This window comes from Mus caroli, unplaced genomic scaffold (assembly GCF_978045245.1).
Source record: "Mus caroli unplaced genomic scaffold, Mus_caroli_1 scaffold_4, whole genome shotgun sequence".
NCBI classification, from domain to species: domain Eukaryota; kingdom Metazoa; phylum Chordata; class Mammalia; order Rodentia; family Muridae; genus Mus; species Mus caroli.
The window spans coordinates 125,809,572-125,835,163 of NW_028227259.1; the positions used below are offsets into that span (position 1 = coordinate 125,809,572).

General features: G+C 46.6%; 1 protein-coding gene across 1 annotated transcript; it reads right to left on the reverse strand.

Annotated features, from left to right (window-relative positions):
* LOC110294930 (acyl-CoA dehydrogenase family member 10) lies at positions 1-25,592 on the reverse strand. The gene is made up of 11 exons (XM_085837112.1): positions 25,428-25,592; positions 20,680-20,879; positions 15,393-15,793; positions 13,182-13,322; positions 12,487-12,624; positions 12,290-12,380; positions 8,642-8,800; positions 7,476-7,648; positions 1,337-1,480; positions 648-725; positions 1-413 (listed from the first exon to the last, which is right to left on the reverse strand). Exons 2-11 carry the CDS (start codon positions 20,864-20,866, stop codon positions 258-260), a joined length of 1,668 nt encoding a protein of 555 aa, XP_085693238.1. The 5' UTR covers positions 20,867-20,879; positions 25,428-25,592; the 3' UTR covers positions 1-257.

Below are 25,592 nucleotides of genomic sequence, written 5' to 3' on the forward strand. Positions count from 1 at the left end.
TGCAGTTTTGCCCAGCAAGGGTCACTTTTATTGTTACAGCTGCTGTAACAGGTCAAATCTGAAGAATTCAAGAACAGCTACCCAGGCTTGCACGCAAATCTCCTTCCTCCATGCCTAAAGCATGTTCGAACTCAGTCTCTCCAGAAACATCTTCTTGAAGAGACTCCCAGGAGGCTCAGGTCACAGTAACTGTCGCAGACTGAGCTGCTGGATAGGATGTAAGAACCACACATTGTAGGCCATGCCAAACTCAGCATCTACACTCTGGGCGCTGCTGGCTCCTGCAGCTTGGACTGATTCTTCAGTTCCATCTTAGCCACCTTCAGCTGGTCATCACCTAAGCGCAGGGTTCGGGCCCAGCCAAAGAACTGAGCCAGGGGGTAGTCACTGCTGAGGCCCGCTGCTCCAAAGGCCTGGAAGACACAGAGTGGAAAACAGAAGAAAGCCTGAGTTCTAAGAGTGAATGCATGCTCAAAACAGCTGGCAACAGCTGTCTCAATACTTGCAAGTAGAATGCACTGAACAAGGGACATACTGTTCTGGGAGGCCTGGGGTGGGAGATGGGGTGGGAGATGGGGTGGGGGCGCTAGCTCCGTTTGAAAAAGAAGGTAGCAGGCACAGCGGGAGGCCAGTCCAGCGCTGCTCACCTGAATAGCACGGTCAATTACTTGATTGGCCATGGAAGGGACGACCATTTTAATCATGGCCATCTCTAAAGCTGCAGCCTGTAGGAAAAGGCAGAGGAAAGAAAAACACGATGAGGAGCTAGGAGGACAACAGAAAGCCAAACTGACTGTCAGGGTAGATGCTGGATACAGTGCTGTGGTCAACAGTGGACCAAAGCTAGACCTAGGCATCCTCAGGCCGCCAGCAACAAGGGCATCAAAGAACCCGGGACAGAATATCTGGCTCCACTACCTGATAGGGCAGCTCTTGCCTGGGTCTAGGACCCCTGCATAAGAGGCCGGATAGCACAACAAGCCACATGCATCATGGTCACCCACCATAGGAGATGGGTAATGTTGCTATGGGAACAGGCTCCTGTGTAGACTAATGCTGTATTTGGACCATGTCTGCGGGGGTCCTTTCTCCCAGCTCTCCTCCTTCATCTACCTCCATGCACCAGCATGGTCCAGGGCTGACCACTTGGTGGAAGTTCACCTTTCTCCTGGGGCCTTTTCTGGTTTGCAATAGATGACCCTCTAGAGTTCAAACAGAACAGTAGCAGTCATCATTGTCCAAGAGCTGAGCCTTCCCACGGTTTGCCAAACAAGGAGAAACGAGTAGATTCCAGTGTTACTTCAGGGTGACCCCTATCATTTCTGAAGACTCCCACCTTATTTCCAGCCACATCCATGAGGTGAGCAGCTTTCAGCACCAGCAGCCGGGCCTGCTCGATCTCCACACGTGACCGGGCAATGTCTGCCAGGATGGTGCCCTGCTCCACAAGGGGCTTCCCGAAGGCCATGCGGGACATCACCTACAGACACCAGAGGGACAAGGCTAAGGAAGTAGGCCTAGAGAGGCCCTGGAAGGCTCTGAGTGGATGACTACAGAGGAGCCAGGCACACAGGACAAGAGAGAGCAGATGTGGGAACTGCCTGCCCGACAGACAGCTAACTGGGGTTGAGGGTCTGAGGTAGGCAATGCAGAGCTCACTACAGATGACACACCTATAGAGAATGTCCTGCAGAGGCTGGTGGCTGATTACAGCTACAGTGATCCTGGAGAGCTTGGAATGGTACAGGTCCAGAGCCTTGAATCTTGGGCTATCACTCACAGGACCTCAGTAACCATTTATTGCCCACTTCTGTCATGACAACAAACCTTGTGACCAAGGGAAATCTGTCTGGAATGTGAAGATCGCTACCTTCCACCAACCCAATAGCTGAGAAGGTTATCAGAGACAGACAGCAGAGATGTGCCACACACTCCGGTCAAGTCTGCTTGGCAGGCTGAGAAGCCTGGAAGCACTCACGAGGAAAAGTTTCATGGAAACTCACCTCCTGGAGCTTTGGCGTTCTCATTTATCCATATACTCATACCCTATTCCCACATTAGTCTGGTGTATGGAACTACGAGCTTTCTCTTAGTATTTTATTATAAATGCCTTTTAAGATTAAATTCTGATATAGTTAAGCCTCCCCAGTGTTCCAAGATCCCAGAAGCCAATGAATTTGGGTTCCAGCAGGAATGCAGTAAAGAAGTTACCTATTCAGTAACTAATTAAGCATTACAAAAGACAGAGCCGCAAGCCTTTAATCCCAGCACTCGGGAGGCAGAGGCAGGCAGATTTCTGAGTTGGAGGCCAGCCTGGTCTACAGAGTGAGTTCCAGGACAGCCAGGGCTATACAGAGAAACCCTGTCTCAAAAAACAAAACAAGGGGCTGGTGAGATGGCTCAGTGGGTAAGAGCACCCGACTTCTCTTCTGAAGGTCCGAGGTTCAAATCCCAGCAACCACATGGTGGCTCACAACCATCCGTAACGAGATCTGGCACCCTCTTCTGGAGTGTCTGAAGACAGCTGCAGTGTACTTACATATAATAAAAATAAATAAATCTTAAAAAAAAAACAAAAAACCAAACCAAAACAAACAAACAAAAGACGGAGCCAGTAGCTCAGAGCTGATCTGCAAAATATTTACTAAGGACAGTAGCAAATATCACCCAAACAAGGGACTACCATGAAAGAGCCAGGGAAAACCACTGAGATAGAAATCTTCAGTACAGTGCATTGCATATTAGAAGCAAGTTGGTGAATTCTCCTGACAAATGGAGATTTTCCAGATACTTAAAAGTTACACTCATATAAGAATTTAGCAAGGCCTAGGAAATAGGGGGGTTGTGATATTGCATTATTCCTGAGGCCTGCTAAGAGCAGAACCCCCTGGTGCTAGCCTTCACAAGGTTCTAAGGTATAGCACTAGAGTGTGAAATCCTTGCCTGTCACTAAGCTGACCCTAGGCAGGACTGCTTTATCTTTACTGTAAACATTTACCTGGTTCCTGTAAATCCTTTTGAAGTTATTCCTTTGTTTTGTATCAGGTAACTTCAATGTACCTTGCCTGCTGTGACTTCCGGACCCCTTGTATTTTCTGTACTATATAAGACTGGTGTTCACTTTGTGAGACTACATTCAGATTCTACACAATCGAGTGTTGGTCTGTCTGTCACCCGCCGACGCCTTGCCCACCTGCCCCAGAGACTTGTTCCATGCAGACAAAGGGACCCAGAGGGTCTGCGGCAGATATGTCTCTGCCTCGTTTGCTTGAAGCACCATCAACACAACTGAAAGTGTTCTATGACTTTCTCCTTTGTTACTATACGAACTGCATGAAGATGGATGTGGTAGCACAGATGCTTAATCCCAAAGGTGGACCTCTATGAGGTCTATGCTGTGTGTATGTGTGTGTGTGAGAGAGAGAGAGAGAAAGAGATCACAGTTAGATCAAGTCTTTCAAGAAAAGAGAGCCAGGCAGTTGTGGCACATACCTTTTATCCTAGTGCTTGAGAGGCAGAGGCAGGGGGATCTCTGTGAGTTTGAGGCCAGGCTGATTTACAAAGCAAGTTAGTTCCAGGACAGCCAGTGCTACAGAGAGACACCATGGCTCAAAAAACAAAACAAAACAAAACAACCCAAAAATGCAAAACAAAACAAGAAACATTGTAAACCTTAGCAAGGTGGAATCTGAGGTAATCTAAATCTATATTCCTGAGCAGTGCACACTCACATGTGGCTCTGAAATAAGCTCCCTTTGAGGCTGAGGAGAGACAAGGTGTTTTGTATTGGTTTTCTTTTTTCTTTTTTTGGTTTTTCGAGACAGGGTTTTTCTGTGTAGCCCTGGCTGTCATGGAACTCACTCTGTAAACCAGGCTGGCCTCGAACTCAGAAATCCGCCTGCCTCTGCCTCCGGAGTGCACCACCACGCCTCGGCTTGTTTTGTTTTTCTTTTTTTCTAAATATTTTTTATTAGTTATTTTCCTCAATTACATTTCCAATGCTATCCCAAAAGTCCCCCATACCCTCCCCCCAACTCCCCTACCCACCCGCTCCCACTTTTTGGCCCTGGCATTCCCCAGTACTGGGGCATATAAAGTTTGCGTGTCCAATGGGCCACTCTTTCCAGTGATGGCCGATTAGGCCATCTTTTGATACATATGCAGCTAGAGTCAAGAGCTCTGGGGTACTGGTTAGTTCATAATGTTGTTCCACCTATAGGGTTGCAGATCCCTTTAGCTCCTTGGATACTTTCTCTAGCTCCTCCATTGGGGCCCTGTGATCCATCCAATAGCTGTGAGCATCCACTTCTGTGTTTGCCAGGCCCCAGCATAGTCTCACAAGAGACAGCTATATCAGGGTCCTTTCAGCAAAATCTTGCTAGTGTATGCAATGGTGTCAGCATTTGGAGGCTGATTATGGGATAGATCCCTGTTGTTTTGTTTTTCAAGACAGGGTTTCTCTGTGCTGTCCTGGAACTCACTCTGTAAACCAGGCTGGTCTCGAACACCTGCCTCTGCATTCCTAGTCTGTGATTAAAGGTATGTGCCACCACTGCCCAGCCCAGTTCTTCTCCCACCCCTTTACTGACAGCCAGACACAGCTTCTGGCCAAGACCACTCCCAGGGAGGAAGGAAGGAAGGACTGAGGGAACTCCACCAAGGCGCACATCACCACCTGCTGGTGACTGCAAGCCTCACAGTCTTGAGCTCCAAGGGCAACGAGAGTCAAAAGGATGCGTGTTTTATTTATCTATCCCTAGGATATTAATTTTTACAAAAATAATATATCCTGTGAAGTGACTGTCAGCTTTAATTCAAAATACAGGAAAAAATACCGAGTATCCCACCACCTACCTGATGATAGTATCTGCTTGCTTCAAATGATTTTCCAAAGCTTCCAGGAGATTGGCTAAGACCTCACCTGAAGCTCACCACAGAGGACTTAAGCCTTTGTTGGATGTTATCAAGGGAGATGCGAATTCACTGGTGAGAAACCAAAGGCTTTGCAAGAAAGTAGAGGAAGTTTCTGCAATCAACTGTTATCAATTGTAACCAATGGTAATCAAATATTAGCTGCGTATTCTAGTTAATGTGACTCAATGTGCCCACAGCAATTCTTTGGCAAAAGAGAATATTAATGTAGAATCATCTTTCTTCGTCTCCAAGTAAAGATTGTTTTGTTTTGTTTGTTTGTTTGTTTGTTTGGTGCGCCACCACACCCGGCCCAAGTAAAGTTTTCACATCCTATTATGACACTGTTGTGGTGTTAAAAAAGAATTACAGGATAAAAACATGAAGGTATTTAAAAAAAAAAGTCTTAAAAACCTGCCTGTTCTTTGTTTTGAACAGCAATTAAATTGGTTATTGCAGCCGGGCATGGAGGCGAACACCTTTGATCCCAGCACTAGGGAGACAGAGGCAGGCAGATTTCTGAGTTCGAGGCCAGCCTGGTCTACAGAGTGAGTTCCAGGACAGCCAGGGCTACAGAGAAACCCTGTCTCGAAAAACCAAAGAAAATAAATAAATTGGTTATTGCAGAACATTGATACTTGGCCTATTGCACAGCAAATTTTTTAGGTAAAATTGATAATCATTATTCAAAAGATAAGTTGTTAAAAATTGCTTCTATGGCTGGGCGTGGTGGCGCATGCCTTTAATCACAGCACTCGGGAGGCAGAGGCAGGCGGATTTCTGAGTTCAAGGCCATCCTGGTCTACAGAGTGAGTTCCAGGACAGCCAGGGCTACACAGAGAAATCCTGTCTCAGAAAACAAAACAAAACAACAACAAAAAATGCTTCTATGAATGCTTTTGTATTTTCTGTAAATTTATGTATGCATCCCATGAAGAATACATCTACTGTATTTATAAACAGCCCTTCTTCCAGAGAGAAGTATATGTGACAAGATCACATGTTTATTCTTTTGAATTTCCTCCTCCTTCAGCACAGATAATTGAATTGTGTGCTGTAGCCAGTGTTTTGAAATGTTGAAAAATCAAGTTTTAATTTGTATACTGAAAGCCAGTATATATATATGTATATGTGTGTGTATATATTTGTATATATATACACACATATATACATATATATACACACACACATACACATCTCAGGGCTTACAATTGCTTGAAATTGTTCCCTTTTTGGATACTGCTAATTCTCAAAATTGCAATTGTTTATGCTTATATGAATCAAGTTAAGAAAAAATACTGTTCCTTTAAAGGACTATCTTTGGACATTTAAGAACTCATCCTAGATTGCCTGGACAAGACCTCTTAAGGTGATGTTGCCCCAGATTTATATACCAGGCAAATTATAAGCCTTATACAAGAACAATTGGCCATTTAATCCCCTTCTTTACATCATCACAATAGTAATGGTGTGAGATAATGAGGCATTGTTAGAGAGTGTGCGTGTCAAACGGTAAAGACTTGTTCTCAGTGTCCTCAGTGTCTACCTGTTCCACATAATGGTGTCAATTCTCCAGGAATTAACTTATACTTAATCAATTACTGCAAATGGACACTCCTATTTCTGATTTTAAAAAAATAACATATGCACATATGACTATTGATACCTTTTCAGGCTTTCTAGTTGCTACTGCTCTAACAGGAGAAGCAAGTATAAATGTAACTAGTAATTGCCTATGTTAATTTTTTTATGCTTGTTTTTTGTTGTTGTTGTTTTTTGTTTTTTTTTTTGAGACAGGGTTTCTCTGTGTAGCCCTGGCTGTCCTGGAACTCACTCTGTAGACCAGGCTGGCCCTGGTTTCTCAGAGCTTCCTGTATTTTTGATTTACACGTAGGGTTTACTCATCACCAGAATAAGTTTTCACCAAATTGTGCACTGCTTATAGAAGCCTAAGACAAACTGTGAGCGAAGACTCCTGAAGTTTGAACCCACACCAGCTTGGTCACACCTAACTGAACCCCCTGCAGATCCTCACTCTGCTGCCATGGTAGTAGCAGAGTCCCCAGCCTTTAAGGGGCCCATGCCAAATGACTTTTGTTTGAGACAATGTCATACTCTAGTCTGAAAGTTTCAGCAATCCTCCTGCCTCAGCTCACCAGTGCTAGAACTAAAGGCATAAGACACCATGCCTGGACATACTGACCAAGGAAGCTGTTATGCACAGGGCCAGTTGCTGTGACCCCAGGGGCACAAACAGGCCATGCATGATCTAACCTCGGGATGTGCTGGGAACAAATGGTTCCTGTCTGCCACAATCCTCTGGGGTTGGGAACCTTGCCCTCAGCCACCATGAAGCCAGGCCTTGGCTTCTGGCCACCTAGACAGAGAGGTGCCCATCCTACTCTAGAAGCCAGCTGTAGCCATGTAAAGTACATGCAAAACAGAGATGCAGATTCCAGGCATGAACACTGCCCTGTGAGCTCTGTTCTTAGAGGGAGACCAGTGCTTGAAATTCCTCAGCCAGCAACAGTGGGTTTGAGTCAATGTGGGTACAGGGGTCTTACCCGTGTCTTCATGAGTGCCAAGGCCCTCTCTGAATACCCAATCAACCTCATGGAGTTATGAATCCGGGCACGCCCCAGCCTGCCCTGAGCGATCTCAAGGGCTCTGCCCGGGCCCAGAAGTATGTTTTCCTTGGGCACACGCACATCCTTGAACCGTACTTCAGCATGGCCACCTGAAACACCAATATGCAGTTTCTTTGGATGTCTGTATACCTTGCTTTGGTTAGGGCTATCTACAGGCACTGGCCTTAGGCTTCTAACTGGGTCACAGCTAAGGGAGGGACAGTGGACCAAGAAATACAGAAAGGGAGTTGATATCTACAGTAAAAACAAGTTATTTTATTTGTTTACTTGTTTCTTTGTTTGTTTCTCCCTTTTTTTTCTTTCTTTTTTTCTTACTTGAGACAGGGTTTCTCTGTGTAGTTGAACTCAGAGACCTACCTAAATCTGCTTCCCAAGTGCTGGTATTAAAGGCATTTGCCATCACTGCCTGTATATGATGTCAGCATATAGGCATGGTACATTTGGGAAGATCAGAAGAGAACTTTCAAGAGTCAGGTCTCTTCTACCATGTAGGTCCTGAGGATAGAACTCAGGCTGCCCGGCTTGCAGCAAGCATCTTTATCTACTGAGTCATCTCACTGGCCACAAATTATTGACCATTTGATTTATTTTTACTTGTATTATGTGTTGGTTGTGTGGTGTGTGTGTGTGTGTGTGTGCATATGCCCAAGCATGTGTGAGGAGCTCAGAGGACAACCAGCAGAGCCAGCTAGTTTTCTCTACCATGTGGGTCCCAATGAATCAGGCTTGGTGTGAATGTGGTCAGTGGAGAGGTCCCTCCCTTCACACAGGTGAGGGAATCTCATGGGGCTGTGGCCCACACAAGACATTTCCAGGAGGATGCAGGCCTGGTGCTTCTGCCTGCCTGTCTCCTTTCATGGAATCTTGCTTATCTTCTGAGATCAGAAGGGTAAGGCAAGCAGAAACACCTACAGGCAGTCTGCTGGGCGGCCATGCTCCTTAGGAAATGAAAGTCTGGGCTGGGCCTCACAAATACCTTCAGATCCTTAGCATGTGGCAAATTCTGAACAGAACCAGGGCTCCCCAAAGTGCTGTCAGGTATTAGAGCCACACTCAGGGAGACTGACTCCGGGAGATCTAACCTGGAGGATCCTCCAAACCAAACACCGACAGAGGCCGGATGACTGTGATTCCTGCAGAGTCCATGGGAACCAAGAGCATAGATTGTTGCTGGTGCCTTGGGGCCTGTGGGTCTGTTTTTCCCATAAACACACAGAGTTTGCAGTGCGGATGCAGGATGCCTGTCAGGAAGAAGAGGGACAGAGCCTATCAGTGGATTCCAGGACTATGGATCCTCTGACCACATGGAGCCCCGGCCTGTGAAAAGCAAACCTATGACCTGATAGATCTATAGGATCAGAGAGCCAAGTATAGGCCCCAGAATGCACATAGAGCCACAGGATCAGAGATGCACATGCGGCCTTCAGACCAGACAAAACTTATCACAGGGAGATGGGAACCTACCACAGTTACTATATGAGCAATGTTTTAACTTTCCTGTGTAAGTGTTTGTATATGTGTGTAATGCTCACAGAGGCCAGGAGAAGGAACCAGAGTCATATCTAGTTGGGAGCTGCACTGTGGGTGAGTGCTGGTCTTCTGCTAAAGCACTCAGTGCCTTTAACTGCCTAGACCTCTGTCCATCTCCATGAGAAACAAAGTTTAAAAACTATCATGTTAGACTTAAAAAACAGAAACAAGATATCAAAGCAGGTGTTCACAGTGCCTCTGGAATGCTAAGCTCCACATGAGGTAGTGGGCCACATGGAGGATGTCCACCATGGAAGGGACAAAACAGCTCACAAATCCATCCCCAGGGGAGCAACCAAGATAGAACTGGTTAAAAAAGCCTTAGATGAGAGTGCGCCCTCCTGTGGACACTTGTGGTTGTACACTGAGGACAGAGGCCCTCCTGGAAATACCACACAGACCTCTGAACTGCTTCTCAGGCTTCCCTTCTGGTGTGTGCTTCAGAAAACTGCTTCAGACTCCAAGAAACCTCTGCTCTTCCAGCAAGCCATTGTTGTGTTTTCTGGGAGGCCTGGAAGCTTCTCTGGCTGGCCTCTGTGAGAATACCAGCTCTGTTCTCTCCATGTCAGAAGCGTAACATGTAGGCTGGAGAGATGGCTCAGTGGTTAAGAGCGCCTACTGCTCTTCTGAAGGTCTTGAGTTCAATTCCCAGAAACCACATGGTGGCTCACAACCATCCGTAATGAGATCTGACGCCCTCTTCTGGTGTGTCTGAAGACAGTTACAGAATACATACATATAATAAATAAATTTTTAGGCAGGAGCAACCAGGGACTGAGCAAGCAGAGTTGACCGGTGTGAGCAGAAGTCCTAAAAAATCCAACTCCCAACACCCACATGAAGTCTCACAACCATCGGTTCAGCTACCATGTACCCCATATACATTAAATCAATCAATCAATCAATCAATCTTGGGGAAAAAGTGTAACACGTATGCCCAACTGGCACACTGAGCAAACAGAGCGAGTAGTTCAGAATCCACCGTGATGGAGAGAGGGACTGGGGACACAGATCGAGATGGAACACGTGCCCAAAGCACAAGACAAGGCACACTTCTCTCTCTCTCTCTCTCTCTCTCTCTCTCTCTCTCTCTCTCTCTCTTTCTCCCAAACCTGCCCTACCCCCTTCTCCCTTTTCTCTAGTCATAGGTGGTTCTGAATATTGGATTTTCCCACGTGGTCAACAGGTACCTAAGAACATGAGAAAAGAGGAGGCAGGATGAATTCTGAGGGTGCTTCTGTAACATGAGTCAGAATCTATTACAGAGGGGGATGGAGGAAAAGTCAAATGTCTCAGTGAGCAGGTGGTAAGCATTCACTTTATAACAATCATAAGGTTAAAAACATTAATTTTGGGCTGGTGAGATGGCTCAGTGGGTAAGAGCACCCGACTGCTTTTCCGAAGGTCCAGAGTTCAAATCCCAGCAACCACATGGTGGCTCACAACCATCCGTAACGAGATCTGGCGCCCTCTTCTGGAGTGTCTGAAGACAGCTGCAGTGTACTTATATAAAATAAATAAATCTTAAAAAAAAAAAAAAAAAAAAAAAAACATTAATTTTAGGGCTGGAGAGATGGCTCAGCAGTTTAGAGCACCGACTGCTCTTCTGAAGGTCGTGAGTTCAAATACCAGAAACCACATGGTGGCTCACAACCATCCGTAATGAGATCTGATGCCCTCTTCTGGGGTGTCTGAAGACAGCTACAGTGTACTTACAAAAATCTTTAAAACAAAACAAAACAAAACAAAACAAAACAAAACAAAAAACATTAATTTTAGCCGGGCGTGGTGGCACACGCCTTTAATTCCAGCATTCAGGAGGCAGAGGCAGGTGGATTTCTGAGTTCAAGGCCAGCCTGGTCTACAAAGTGAGTTCCAGGACAGCCAGGGCTACACAGAGAAACCCTGTCTCAAAGAACAAAAACAAAAAACAAAAAAAAATTAATTTTTGTGTGTGCTTTGCCTGCATGTGTGTATGTATGCACACCACAAGATGGGTGGTGCACAAAGTCAGAAGGGGGCATCAGATCCCCTGGAATTGGAATGATAAGATGTGAGCAGCCATGTGGCTGCCAGGAACTGAACCCAGGTCCCCTATGTGGGGCATTGGGCTATACACAGTCTGGTCTCCAGTTGAGCTGAGATCTGAACCCTGGAATGGTGATAATTCACCTACATGCCATGGTAGGTGTTCCCTCATGTCTCCTAGACTCAAGGCTCCTGTCGAAGTTACCGCCCCCACAGCCCCCACAGGAGAAGTGTGGTTAGTAGTCACATAGACAATGTCCCAAGCTTCTGACCTCCAGGCTGCACTCCTCCCAAGTTACCTAGCAACACCATAGATAACAGCCACCATAAGAGGAGTTGCTTGGCCCCACCTCACTCTCTTACTCTCTCCTCTTACTCTCTTACTCTCTCCCCCTCTTCCTCTCTTCCGCTTTCTCTCTAACCTCTTACTCTCTCTCATCTCTTACTCTAGCCTTTCTTCTCTTTCTCTTTCCCCCTTCTCTCCTTTTGGTCATGGCCTGCCCCTCTCTCTCCCTCTCTCTCTCTGTCTCTCTCTCTTCTCTCCTTTCTCCCTGCCTTACTAAAATAAAACTCTAAAACATAGACTGTCTCTGTTCATCAAGGCCCGCTGCGCTTGGACATGGGATAGGCTTTCTCCTAATGAGTCGTTTCTAATCTCCCAATGGAAAGCCTTCCTGTGCTCCAGTCAAGGCCTGGACTAAGTACTCTCACCTATGTGGGAACTTCTCTCCCTCTGCCCTCTCTCCCATAACCCTGGGGCCAAGGGTGTCACCTAAGGGCCCCTGGTATCAGGGGCTGCCCCTTGTCCACACCCTGTCAAGTGGGGTCGGTGGCTTAGATGCCCACCCAGGGCCTAGTGGAAAGTGTCTGGCAGCCCCCCCCCATGTCTGCCTGCCCAGAGAATGGGAGGAACTCTGGCTGGATGTGGGCTTTTTCCCTCCCCCTCCAAGAAGACTGCCAGCCAAAATGGCAGGGGCAGAATAAAGAGAGAAGGTTCAGTTAACCGAATCCAAGCAATCTGCCTGCAGGGGTTCAGCCATAGGTGTGGTCATTTGGTCCTCAAGAGCCTCCAACACAGCCCCCCACCCTGACATACTGCTCAAATTGGGCCCCAGAGGCCTCCTCATCCACACAGACTGAAAAGTTTAAAAAGCATATTCCTCTCCAAGTACCTGAGGTCCACCACTTGTGACCATTTATGACATAGGAGCCATCTTCCTCTTTGATGGAAGCCTCGATGTTAGAGGCATCTGAGGAGGCCACCTGGACAAGAGAGAGCACATGCTGGTTAGAGTTCCTAAGGACCTACATCACACAGGAGCAGACAGCAACTGCAGGCTAGTCAAAGGCAAAGAAACAAACATGGTACCTTGCGATCAGTCATGGCGAAGCATGAATGGATCCTGCCTTCCAACAGCGGCACCAGCCAGCAGGCCTTCTGCTCCTTAGTGCCATACCGCACTAGGATCTCCATAGTCCCCATATCAGGGACAGTGCAATTAAATATCTGAGGAGAAGAAAATCATTTGTGTCCCCTATGTCTCCGACCTCTTGGAAGAGGCACATTTCTGACTCTCTGACAGACAACTCATGAAAGTGTTTCCTCTCCCCTCAGAAGAGCCAGACCCACATTGAAGTTTAATCTTAAACCCCCCTCTCTGAGTTTAAGGACCCGGAAACAGAAGCCCCTAGGTGGTTCCCCTGAGTGGATTATCTATACAGGCTTTTTTCAGCTGCCTAAACTTGCCTGCCTTGCCCATAGGAGATTCCAGCTGTGTGGAGCCCTGAGATGGACTTTCCACATGCAGTGGTTTCTGCTGGCCATGTGTGTATGTGTTTGGGGGGTAGGGGGACGTGTTCTCACAGGCTGAGAGAACTGTTAAGACTGTACCTCGGCCGGGCGTGGTGGCGCACGCCTTTAATCACAGCACTCGGGAGGCAGAGGCAGGCGGATTTCTGAGTTCGAGGCCAGCCTGGTCTACAAAGTGAGTTCCAGGACAGCCAGGGCTATACAGAGAAACCCTGTCCGAAAAAAACCAAAAAAAAAAAAAAAAAAGACTGTACCTCAGAAGCATACAGAGACATGCCCATCACTTCACACAGATGTGCATATTCCACGTTAGTCAGCCCTGCTCCGTACTTTTTCTCAGGATCAGTCTCCAAGGGTAGGAAAAGATTCCAAAGTCCTTCAGCCTTGGCTTTCTCCTGTCAGGGAAAAGGCGAGCAATATCATTGAATCTTACCTTTAAAAGTGTATATAGATATATAGATAGATAGACAGGTAGACAGACAGATATACATACATATATATTTTATATATACACATGTATAATATATATTTCATATATATACACACATATATAATGTATATTATACATATGTGTATATATATACATATATATATATATATATTCATACAATAAAAATTTGGTCAGAAGTGGTATTATCTATAGTCTCCCCTCCCCCAGCCTGGAACCTGCTTGCTCAGGGGTGGAGTTTCCTGCTCATTCGTTCTGCCACGCCCACTGCTGGACCGTGCAGCTTTGCTGTTTGGAGCCACACACGTGTTCACCCTGCTACTGGACCCCAAGTTATTTGGCAGGAATCGGGTCCCCTTCCCCCTTCCTTTATAACTGAGTGTCTGAACAAGTAAAAATGGTGCTTTGATCAGAGACTTGGCTCCGTTTCTTCTTTCGCCACGTCTAGTTCCTCTCTTTTCAGCTCGAGTTGCCATCTCAGTCGTTCTCATTGCGAGCTGCTGGCCAGCCGCAACAATTATCCATCTTTAACCCCAGCACTTGGGAGGCAGAAGCATGTGATCTTTGAGTTTGAGGCTAGCCTGGTCTACATGTTAAATTTCAGGCCAGCTGGGGTTGCACAAAGAGATGCTGCCTCAAAAAACAAAATGAAACAAACAAACAAACAAACAAAAAAACCAAAAAAACAAAATCTGGGTTGTAGTGGTGCACACCAGGCATGCAGAGGCAGGAGGCTCTCTGTGATTTCAAGCCTAATTTGTTCTACAAAGCAGATTCCAGGACAGCCAGGGATACACAGAAAAACCCTGTCTCAAAACAAACAAACAAACAAGGAAAATAACATATGTGTATGAATGTGAATGCAGGGCCCATGGAGGTGAGAGGTGTGGTGTTGGAATGTCTGGACCTAGAGTTATAGGCAGTTGTGCGTCGCCTGATACGGGTGCTGGGAACTGAACTTGCATCCCTACAATAGCAGAATGTTCTCTTAACCTTGAGTCATCTCTCCTGCTGAGGTCAAATCTTATCCTGCGCAGTGGCGCACAATGGGGAGTGAAAGGTGCAGTCAGAGACACAGCATATACCCAAAGCAGTGCCAAGGCAGACCCACTGGCTGGATACAAACCTGCAGGCGTGGGTGGCATAATGAGAGAGAACTAGCAAGGCCCATGTGAGTTCATTCCATGTCTCCCTATCCAAGGCCCGGTGATGCCTCGTCATGATTAACACTGTTTCTGTGACAGTCAGGAATCCTATTGGAACACAGCCAGCTCCTGAGGGGGACTTCTGAGACCTCTGAGGGCTGGCCCTGAGCAAGCGTCCTTTCCAGAGTTATTTACTCAACTAAATAGTGAACCTCTCTACTGATGTGGGCAGCACCAGCCCCTAGGCCAAAGGTCCATATGGAATAAATGGTGGAGAAAGGAAGGCATCTGGTATAGGTTTACGTGTCCCCTTCTGCCTCTGACTGTCACCCTGAGGTGAGCTGCCTTCCACAGGCTCCCTACCTGTGTTGTCCTGACTGACCACAGGCACCACAGACTGAAGGTGTGTGTCAGAATGGTGAGAGAACTGTAGCAGCCAAAGCAGGGTGAGGGGGACACTTTACAAATGCTCTGCTTTCTGCTTCTGATACCATCTCTAAAGAGAATTTGGCTACAGAATTCCCCTAATGTGGCTTGTTTCTGAACTCTGTGTGACAGATGTCCATTTGACCTGATGAGTCTCTCTAAGCCACAGGTCGTATTACTCCATCTTGAGACAGGGTCTCAAGTAGCTGGGGTCAGTGTGAACTTTTTACCCTCCCACTTCCATCTCCCAAGTATGGGGATCACAGAAGAACTTACCACTCCCCTTTCTCATCCCAGCCACACATGCCCCGCCCCCAGTGACAGGATGAAACCTGATTAACCAGCAGCTGCTTCTCCCTAGTGATGGGATACCAAGAGGATTCCTGTCAGCCTCCTTGCCTCTGGCCTCAGTGGCTAGGGTCAGTCACCCTGAAAGGCTGGCTTACCTTGAGGTCTTCTATCAGCGGGGAAGGGCTCCACCTGTCGGCCGAGGCCTGGTGTCTCTGCAGCTCTGGCTCCAGCGGGTACACCTTCTGTTCTATAAACTGCATCAGCTGCTCACACAACTTTCTGACTGGAGGAGACAGGCCCTCTGGAGAGACGACCAGGCCTCCCTTTGCCTCGTGAGAAGGGGAAGCAGCTGCTACAGTGCTGTGACCCCTCACACCCGTGGGAGTCCTCGGGGACCTCGGCCCCGCCCAGGCATGGTAGGATCTGGTCAGTGTTTTGGTGGCTGGCATCTCTTTGAAAACCCGGAACCCTTCTTTGGTGGCAAAATCCCAGGCCAGCTCAGCCATGGACTCAGTGAGCTTTCCACTTTGTTGGGCTGATGCCGAGCTTGCCTGGCCTATGGAGAATGGAGGGAGAACTGATTACCCATAACCACCCTGCGGATGTGTGAGTCAGTGACATGGCCCACACTCTGAGGGCAGACACTGCCACTGGCTGAACACCGGTCCCCACCAGGGCCCTGGACTTCCAGGCAGCACTACGATCTGTATCTGAACTTGGTGGACGGGGAGACTGAGGCTGGAGAGGGTGGTAAGTCTCTAAGCCTGGGAACCAGAAATTGGAGGTTGGATGTCCCCTGCTACTTGGCCTTTCTTTTCCTAAAGAAACGAATTTAAGCTGTGGTGGTACACTCCTTTAATCCTAGCTGTTAGGAGGTGGTGGCAGGCAGATCTCTGGGACAGAGCAATTCTAGGACAGCCAGAACTACACAGTGAAACCCTGGCTCAAAACAAAAACAACAACGACTAAACAAACAATTAGGGACACCCGAAATCACTTCTGCAGCACCAGGAAGCTGTAAGAGATTCTACTTGTTCCTAGATCAGCCCCGTGGAGACGATGATGACAGGGCCAGTTTCTAGCACCATTTTCTCTGGATAATAATGCCAGTGGCATGGAGCAGGTTGGCATTTTCCTCTCTCTGTTTTTTGTTTGTTTGTTTGTTGTTTTTTGTTTCCCTGACAGGGCATCCTGGAGCTTCCCAGATACAGGTGAGGATGCTCCTGAACTCTCCATCCTTGAAATCCTTTGATAGAAAACCAACATTTCTCAGTGCAGATGGCTCCTGCCCTTGAAGGGAGCAAGGACCAAACATCCTTAAAATGATAAGAGGCCTACTCTTGGACCATGAGAAAAGGACAATTAAGTGTTCCCAGACAGCTGTGACAGTTTGTAAAAATACACTAGCTCCTGACAGCACCATAAAGTTACTTCCCAGGTCAGGAGGGTCCCCTCCTGGCTCCATGGTTCCTCCCCTCTGTCTGAGCAATGTTATCAGGTTTGAAGGATGGCTTTCCCATGTCACAGACCAGTTTGAGGATTCCAGCTTATACATATATATATATATATATATATATATATATATATATATATATGTATATATATATATATATACACACACATATATATTCTCTCTATATATACTATATATACTCTCTCTATATATATCTATAGATAGATAGATATCTATAGATAGATATAGAGAGTATATATAGTATATATATATATGTATCTATAGATCTCTATCTATCTCTATCTATATATACTATATATGTATATAGATAGATTATATATATATATATATATATATATATATATATATATATATATCACTGCCACGTACTTTGGTTGAGTCAGTTTGACAAAGCGAAAGCTGGGAAGCTGGCTCATGAAGCAAAGAGTTTCAAGGAAACTCTCTTCCTGGAGTCTGGCACTCTCTCCCTAATCCATATAACCCATAAAAATAATTTTCCACTCCCGCATTAGTCTAGTGTATGGATCCACGTGCTCTCTATTTAGTATTACCTTATTGGTAAATGCCTTTTAAGATTGTATTCTGAATTAGCTAAAACCTCTCCCAGTGTTCCAAGATCCCAGATAGCAGCAAGGAGCTTAACCTATTCAGTAACTAATTAAGCACTACAATAAATCAGAGCCATTAACTCAGTTGTCTGCAGAAAGAGACTGGAATTCTCACTGAGATAAAAATTTTACCACAAGCTACATTCCATGCCAAGAGCAAATTAATATACTATCCTGATAAATGGGGATTTTCCAGACAAGATAAAATTTAACAAGGCCTAGAGAATTTCGGGGTCAGTGACACTACATTATTCTTGAAGCCTGTCAAGAGTTAATAACCCCCTGGTGCTATTAACACTAAATTGTGAAACTCTTGCATCTGTGCTAATCCCTAGTGTAAACATTTATCTGGTTCCTTTTGAAGTCACTCCTCTTGCACCTGGAAAACTTCAATGTACCTTGCCTGTTATGATTTGCAATTTTTGATATTCGCTGTAATATAAAAAGTCTGAGGCTCGACCAGAAGATTACATTCAGATTCTGCACAACCTCTCCTGTGTATGTCTGTTTGTCACTTCATCCGACTCTTTGTCCATCTGCTCGAGAGACTCGTTTTACGCAGACACAGGGGCCCAGCGGGTCTGCGGCAGGAAAGGCTTGCAATCTGGGTCTGATTCGTGAAATAAAGGCTCTCTTTGTTTTTATATTTGACTTGCAATTCCTGATGTTCTTCTGGGGTTCACGAGAACTGGGCAGAACAGGAGGAAGCCAACAAGCAACAGTCCTCCATGGCTGCTGCTTCTGTTCCTGCCCTCAGGTTCCTGCCTTGAATCCCTGCACTGAGTTCTCTCCATGATAGACTCTGGCCTGGGTGTGGAACTCAAATAAAGACTCTTTCTTCCCACGCTGCTCTTGCTCATGGAGTTTATCATGGATGGCAATGGGAAGGGGCAGGGGCAAGATGACAACAAAGCAGTTTCTGTCCTGGCACTCAGACCCAGGTCTGTGGTACACAGCTGGGAAGAGGCTGTGTGACCTTCGGCTCCTCCCAGTCTCCTCCCCTCTTCCCCACTGTCTTCTTGCAGAGCTGAGAATGGACCAAGGGCCTGGTGGGTAGTAGGCAAGCCCTCTACCACCGAAATACATCTCAGCCCAAGCCATGTATTCCCAGGGCCTAGTCGGTCAGCCTGTGCCACAGCTAGCCACTGTCACTTTTATTTATTATTAATTAATTTATTTATTTATTTATTTATATGTACTACACTATAGCTGTCTTTAGACACACCAAGAAGAGGGCATCAGATCCCATTCCTGATAGTCGTGAGCCACCTGGGAATTGAACTCAGGACCTCTGAAAGAGCAGTCAGTGCTCTTAACCACTGAGCCACCTCTCCAGCCGATTGTTTAGTTATTTTTTGTAGTCTCCCTTCCTCCAGCCTGGAACCTGCTTGCTCAAGGGTGGAGTTTCCTGCTCATTCGTTATGCCACGCCCACTGCTGGACCATGCCGCTTTGCTGCTTGGAGCCACACACGTGTTCACCCTGCTACTGGACCCCGAGACCATTCGGCGGGAATCGGGTTCCCTCCCGCTTCCTTTATAACTGAGTGTCTGAACAAGTAAAATTGGGCTTTGAACAGGATGAACTTGTCTTGGCCTCGTTTCTTCTTCCTCCCCGTCTAGCTTCCTCTCTTTTCAGCTCGGAGCTGTCATCTCAGTGGAACCGTTCACGTTGTGGGCTGCTGGCCGGCCCCCAACAATTTTTAAAGGAGGAAAGATTTACGTGGACTCAATTTTGAGGCTTCAGTTCACTGGCACGGCAGAAGAAAACAGCCCACATCATGATACTGGGGCAAAAGACAGAGTTCCTTGTGTCACTATTTATTTATAGACAGTGTTTTGTTGTAGCCTCCAAACTACTCTCTGCAGTTAATTGTCCTGTTTCTTGGAAGCCTCACCAAAGGGAATCCAGTGTTGTGTGCAGACAGTCTGCCTCTGTGTTTTCCTCAAAGAAGCTCCCATTTTCCCTCCTGCCGGGGCAAATACAGTATGCAGACAGCTGGTTTCTGTGCTGAGTCCCCCCTGCAGCAAGCTCAGGGCTCCCTCCCCCTCCCTGACCACTCTGAGGGAACCCAGTCTGGCACTAGAATGGCACTGTCCATAAAAACCTCCCTTAATGCTGGGCGCATCCTAGCACTCCGGAGGCAGAGGCAGGCAGATTTCTGAGTTCGAGGCCAGCCTGATCTACAAAGTGAGTTCCAGGACAGCCAGGACTATACAGAGAAACCCTGCCTCGAAAACAAAACAAACAAACAAACAAATAAACCAAACCAAACCAAACCAAACCAAACCAAAACCCCCCTTAATGAAAACACCCTGAGCAGCCACAAATGCTAGTTTGAGACAGCCTCCCCATCTCTACATTGACAAAAACTAGCTCGCTCTCTGATAAACGGCCGAGCTCTCCAGGTGCCTGTCCTTGGGACCTTAAACAAATAACAAACTCAAAGAAGACTAAGGCCCCATGTCTGAATGATAAAACAAAGGCAATCAGAGTTCACAGACAGTAATGGCCAGCCAGAAAATTAGTTCCTGATAACCCCACAAAAGGTACTTTTTTTTTTTAAAGATTTATTTATTTATTATATGTAAGTACACTGTAGCTGTCTTCAGACACTCCAGAAGAGGGCGCCAGATCTTGTTACGGATGGTTGTGAGCCACCATGTGGTTGCTGGGATTTGAACTCTGGACCTTCGGAAGAGCAGTCGGGTGCTCTTACCCACTGAGCCATCTCACCAGCCCCGAAAGGTACTTTTTAATTCTCTTCCCAGCTACAGTTCCGTCCCACCAAATAGTATCCTGTTTGACTTACAACCTAAGCCCGCCTCCACTCCCCTTCACCCTAAGCATTCAAAGAATTCCTAACTGCACTATATATAAACTCAATGCTTTCTGGACTCGTGGTTGCATGCCAGCACCTACATCGAGGTGGGGATGCTTGCAATCTGAGTCAAGACTCGAAATAATAAAAAGATTCTTTTGCAAGTTGCAGCTGACTTCGAAATCTGGGGCTCCTCTGGGTATCCCTCAGAGTCAGGACGTAATGGTTTCATCTAGGTCAGGCTATCCTTGAATTTACTGTTTAGCAGAGGATGACCCAGAACAACTGATTCTCCTGCTTCAACCTACCAAATGCCACATCTGGCTTATGTAGTGCTAAGGACTGAACCCCGGGCTTCACGCATGCTACCAATTGATCTACCTTATTTTCCATAGGTCATTAAGAAAAACGACTCTGGGCAGCTGAATAATTTTCCTCAAACACTGCCCTTAAGTGGGGCTTAGAATTTGACCCTCAGGCCTATCTGTCTCCATTTTCCCACTCCCACTTCCTAAGAGTTAAAAAGAATAAGGAGCTTACCCTCAGCCACTGTCCCTGGAGAAGGCACGAGAACTCCGCCCATGTCAAAAATGACTGCTCTGTAGCTTCGGCCTCCAGAATGTGACCAGCGGAGGACTCCCTGATGCCTGCCCAGGGGATGGTTCAGGGCCGTGGTCCTCCATGCCCAGTGCAGAGAGGAAGGCTGGAAAAGTCTTCTTACCCACATGGTGAGATGGAGGCTGTGTGGGGAGAAGGTTCAGGGCAGCCTGAGCCACAGCTTCTGTCCAGGGTTGGGGTTAAGTTAGGGTAGGGTATCCCTGAGCTGGCTGCCACCCACAGCTCCCGGCTAAGGTCCAACCAACGCTCAAGCCCCACCCACAGCTGGCTTCAATGACTGTTCACAAGGGGCCTTCACCCTCAACTGCTATAACCACGGAAAAGGGGGGTTGAGCCCTGAGTTTCCTCAGTCCCAATTCACCTGCCTCAGCCCTGTCTGTGCTTGCTCCTGAGACCCCAATCTCCTGCCTTCTTCTCTCACTGCAGATGTCTCTTCAGGGACCCTGGTGGCTCCCTGCTCTTTCCTCCTTCCTCCCTCAACAGCCAGAGAAATCCTTCAAAGCCACAGATGTGACCACATCTTAACCCCATTTTGTTTTCATGGTTAGTTTGTTTTTGTTTTGTTTTTGACACAGAGTTTATTCATGTAGCCTTGGCTGTCTTGGAACTCACCCTGTAGTCCAGGTTGGCCTCAAACTTAGAGGTCAACCTGCCTCTGCCTCCCAAGTGCTAGGATTAAAGTCCTGCATCACCAGCCTGTCTTATCCCCATTTAAAATCTTCACTGGAAACAGTGTGTGACAGTCCAACTGCAGGAGATACTAGCTGACCTGGAAAACTTAAAGAACCTGTGTGTTAGTAACCCTTTTCATTGCTGTGACCCACTCCCTGACAGAGTAGCACAAGGGAAGGATTTGTTCTGGGGCAGAGTTTCAGAGAGCTTATTTCGTGGCTGTGCATGCAGCTCCATGCACTTGGCCAGAGCATCATGACAGAAAAGAGGTTTGTACTTCATGGCCAAGCAGGAAGCAGAGAGGGAACATAGGAAATGGCCAGGGCAGGACCCCAGGGCACACACCAGTGACTTGCTTCCTCTAGCTGGTCTGCACCTCTCAGGATGCAACAGCTCCCAACAAAGATATCTCAATACAAATCTGTCGTGAGATCAATCCACTGACTGGGTCCAGAGCCCTGAGAGGTAAACTGTCTCTGGACCCCATCGCTAGAACACCAAGAGGCCTGGATTCCTAACTCTGGAGGCCCTCTTATTCAACAATGAGAAAGTAGGCTTTTATTGGGGCTTGCAGGGCTACACCTATAATCTCAGCACCAGGGAGACAGAAGCTGGGGGTGTCTCAGTGTCTCCAGGCCAGCCTGGGCTACATGAGACCCTATCTCAGACACAGAAACAAACTCTGAATAGACACAGAAACTGACTAGCAAACAAAACCAAGACCTAAAAAAGGAACCTTTCGGGGCTGGAGAGATGGCTCAGTGGTTAAGAGCACTGACTGGTCTTCCAAAGGTCCTGAGTTCAAATCCCAGCAACCACATGGTGGCTCACAACCGTCTGTAATGAAATCTGATGCCCTCTTCAGGTACATCTGAAGACAACTACATTGTACTTAGATACAATAATAAATAAATCTTTGGGAAAAAAAAGAAAGAAACGTGAGAGCTTAAAGAGAAGAGGGCCCATTAAATCTTTGGGAAAAAAAAGAAAGAAACGTGAGAGCTTAAAGAGAAGAGGGGCCAAGCAGCTCCTTAAAAAAAAAAAAAAAGAACCTTTCGTCTTTTTTCTCTTTTATTCTTGAGAGAAAAAAAAAATCTTGCTCAACAGCCCAAGCTGTCTCATGTGCTTGGGTCCAGGCAATCCTCCTGCCTTAGTCTCCTTACATAGCTGGCAAGGGAGGGACATATGGACTGTTGTGCCCAGCTAACAAAAGATCAAATAGTAAACCATGAAAATCTCAAGATGTACCAATTCATCAAAATTTGGCTGCATTTTGTAGTTAAAACAAAACAAACCCCAAACCCCAAACTCCAGACTCATGAGCCTCTTTCAATTTTCGTCTTTCCATGCTGAGGCCGAAGTCTATGAAGGACAACACCCTGATGTGGAGGCAGAGGTTCCAGGCTTATGCTGCCACTTCTGTGTTGTGTATCCCTGGGGAATCTGGCCTTTGTGCACACTAGGCAAGCACTCTGTCCTGCTTCTCTCCAGGCCTTGGCACCTTTGTGCCGCCAGACCAGAGCCTGTTCCCCTGCTTCACCTGGTTGGTCAATTTCTACTCACTGTTACACCTCAGCCTTGCCCTCTTCTCTGTAGATTTTATTTCTTTTCCCCATGCTGACTGTGGCATTTTTGTGGTGGGCTCCCACCCCCAATGTCCCTTTTTCATAACTGTCATGGAGTATTTAACCTCTACAAACATTAACAGTTCTCCTAACTGCTTCTATGGTAAGCCCCACAAGACAAGGACTGCGTTGTCTTTTAGACAGCCATTCCCTGGGGCTTGGTGCTAGAGTCAGAACAGCTCCTCAGGCTAAATGACCTGAAGGATGAGAAACAGGATAGATCAGAAAATAGCATGGAGTCCTGAGGATGCATGGCTGTATCCCTAGCACATCAGAGGCAGAGGCAGAGGCAGGGCAGCCTTGAATGTCCAAGCTAGCCCAGGCTAGCCAGCAAAGAAAGGGAGAGAGGGTGCAGGGAGGGAAGAGCTAGGGACAGGCTTGAGTGGCTGACATCCAGGAAGAGCTGTGACTCCTTGTCCCCTCCTGATTAGCAATGCTAGTTTCCTGGCACTGGCATCTTCTATACCACAGTGCATCTTTGTTTTCTCTTTGTCAATCAGAATGAGGTTAGACTAATGTAGGCTTCCTGCCTCAATCATATTTCATAAACGACCACACGGTGTATAGTTTTATATTATTGACATGGTGTTGTAAAGACATAAGTGATCTTGTGTTTGACTGGTTTACACATCTGCTTCTGCTATCCACTGACAGTGAGGTCCTAGATATGTTAGCCTCTCTGAGCCTCAGCTTCTTCCTCTGTAAAATGGGGACAATTACAGTACCTATTGCAAAGGTGGGGGCAGGTTTCCATTGCCTAAAGTACAGAATGTAGAACTATCACGTTAGTGTGTGTCACACTACTTAGAGTTATCTAACACTTGACTTGGGGGTGTGCCTCAGCAGAATGGCTTGTGCTTAGCATGATGAAGACTCTAGGTCAACCTCAGCACCATAAACTAATGTCCGACACAGTCAGATGATCTACACTGTGTGGATGCATGGTGCATTTTTATATATGCCCATTATTCTCCATGAGGGAGGTGTGATTTGGCGAGATCCATGCAAATTTTTTGGTGGTCATCATGAGTTGACATTACTACTGAGGTCTATGGTTCATAGACACACATACATGTACCCAGAAAGGGTTATTAGGACATGAAATGTGAGCAGAAGTTGGGAAACCCTGGCATTAAAAGGATATGAGACATATTACATAGGAAATAGTGTGAGTACCTCTATATATTGTATGTTCCTGTTACAGGTACCATTTGTATACATGGTCTCTCCCGGACCTCTTACATTATAGCATGTACATAATATTATCTGCCCTGTCGTGTCATGTTTTTTTCTCCAAATATGCACTTATCTTACCTGGTTTTTCTCTTTCTGTCTGTCTTTCTGTCTTTCTTTCTCTTATGTGGGTGTGTGTGTACTGGACATCATGTCGATTATGTCGTCTGTGTTTGTGTGTTTATTCTAGACACTGAACCCAGAGCTATAACCCAAGCATTCTAACACTGAAGTGCATTCCTCAGTGTGTGTGCTCACTATAGCACCTGCACAGAGGACAATCTTGAGTTAGTTCTTTCCTGCCATCTGTGAAGCACAAAGCCTTCAGCAGAAGCCTGTAACCCTGGCACTGGCGAGGTGGAAAAGGCAGGAGGGTCAGAAGTTCAAGGACATCTGATTCCAATACATAGAGAACACAGCTTATTTTTCTCCAATATATAGGGTTCTCAGTATCTTGGGCTACACCAGACATTGTCTCAAAACAACTAAACAATGGCCAGAAGGTGGTGAGGCAGGACTGTATCCCACAACTCCGGAAGCAGAAGCAGGCAGATCTCTGAGTTCGAGGACAGCCTGGTCTACAGAGTGAGTTTCAGGACAGTTAGGCGTACTTGGAGAAACTGACTGGGAGAAGAAAATAATAAAAACAAACAAAAAAATAAAACCAAACAGAATCAACAACAAAACCAAATTTAACCATGACCTCTAGGCTTTACAGTGTATACCTGTCTCTATACATCGTTTCATTTCTCAACCCTGCAGTTATGTAATAACTAGCTCAGGATCGCACGAGTGCCGAAGCTTGTCCTGTCTGGGGCTCTTTTCTTTTTTCTTTTCTTTTCTTTCTTTCTTTTTTTTTCTTTTCTTTTTTTTTTTTTTTTAAAGTTTTTTCGAGGCACGGTTTCTCTGTATAGCCCTGGCTGTCCTGGAACTCATTCTGTAGACCATGCTGGCCTCCAACTCAGAAATTCGCCTGCCTCTGCTTCCCAAGTGCTGGGATTAAAGGCGTGCGCCACCACACCCGGCTCTGGGGCTGTTTTCTGTGTCCGCAAAATCATCATCCCACGCAGCCCCGCAGTGCTGGGCTCTCAGTGGATTATCTGTGAAGGCACTGCGCTCCTAGCCAGCCCCTCGCCATACCTGCAGAAAGTTACAACCCTGAGGTCGAAGACCCAGGAACCCTCAGATTCACGGTGAACCCTGCGGGAAAACTAGGGAGGACAAACGGAGGAGACAGACGCAAAACAGAAACGAGAAGGCTCAGCGTGCACTGCGCACGCTCCTCGGACACTGTCCAGACAGCCA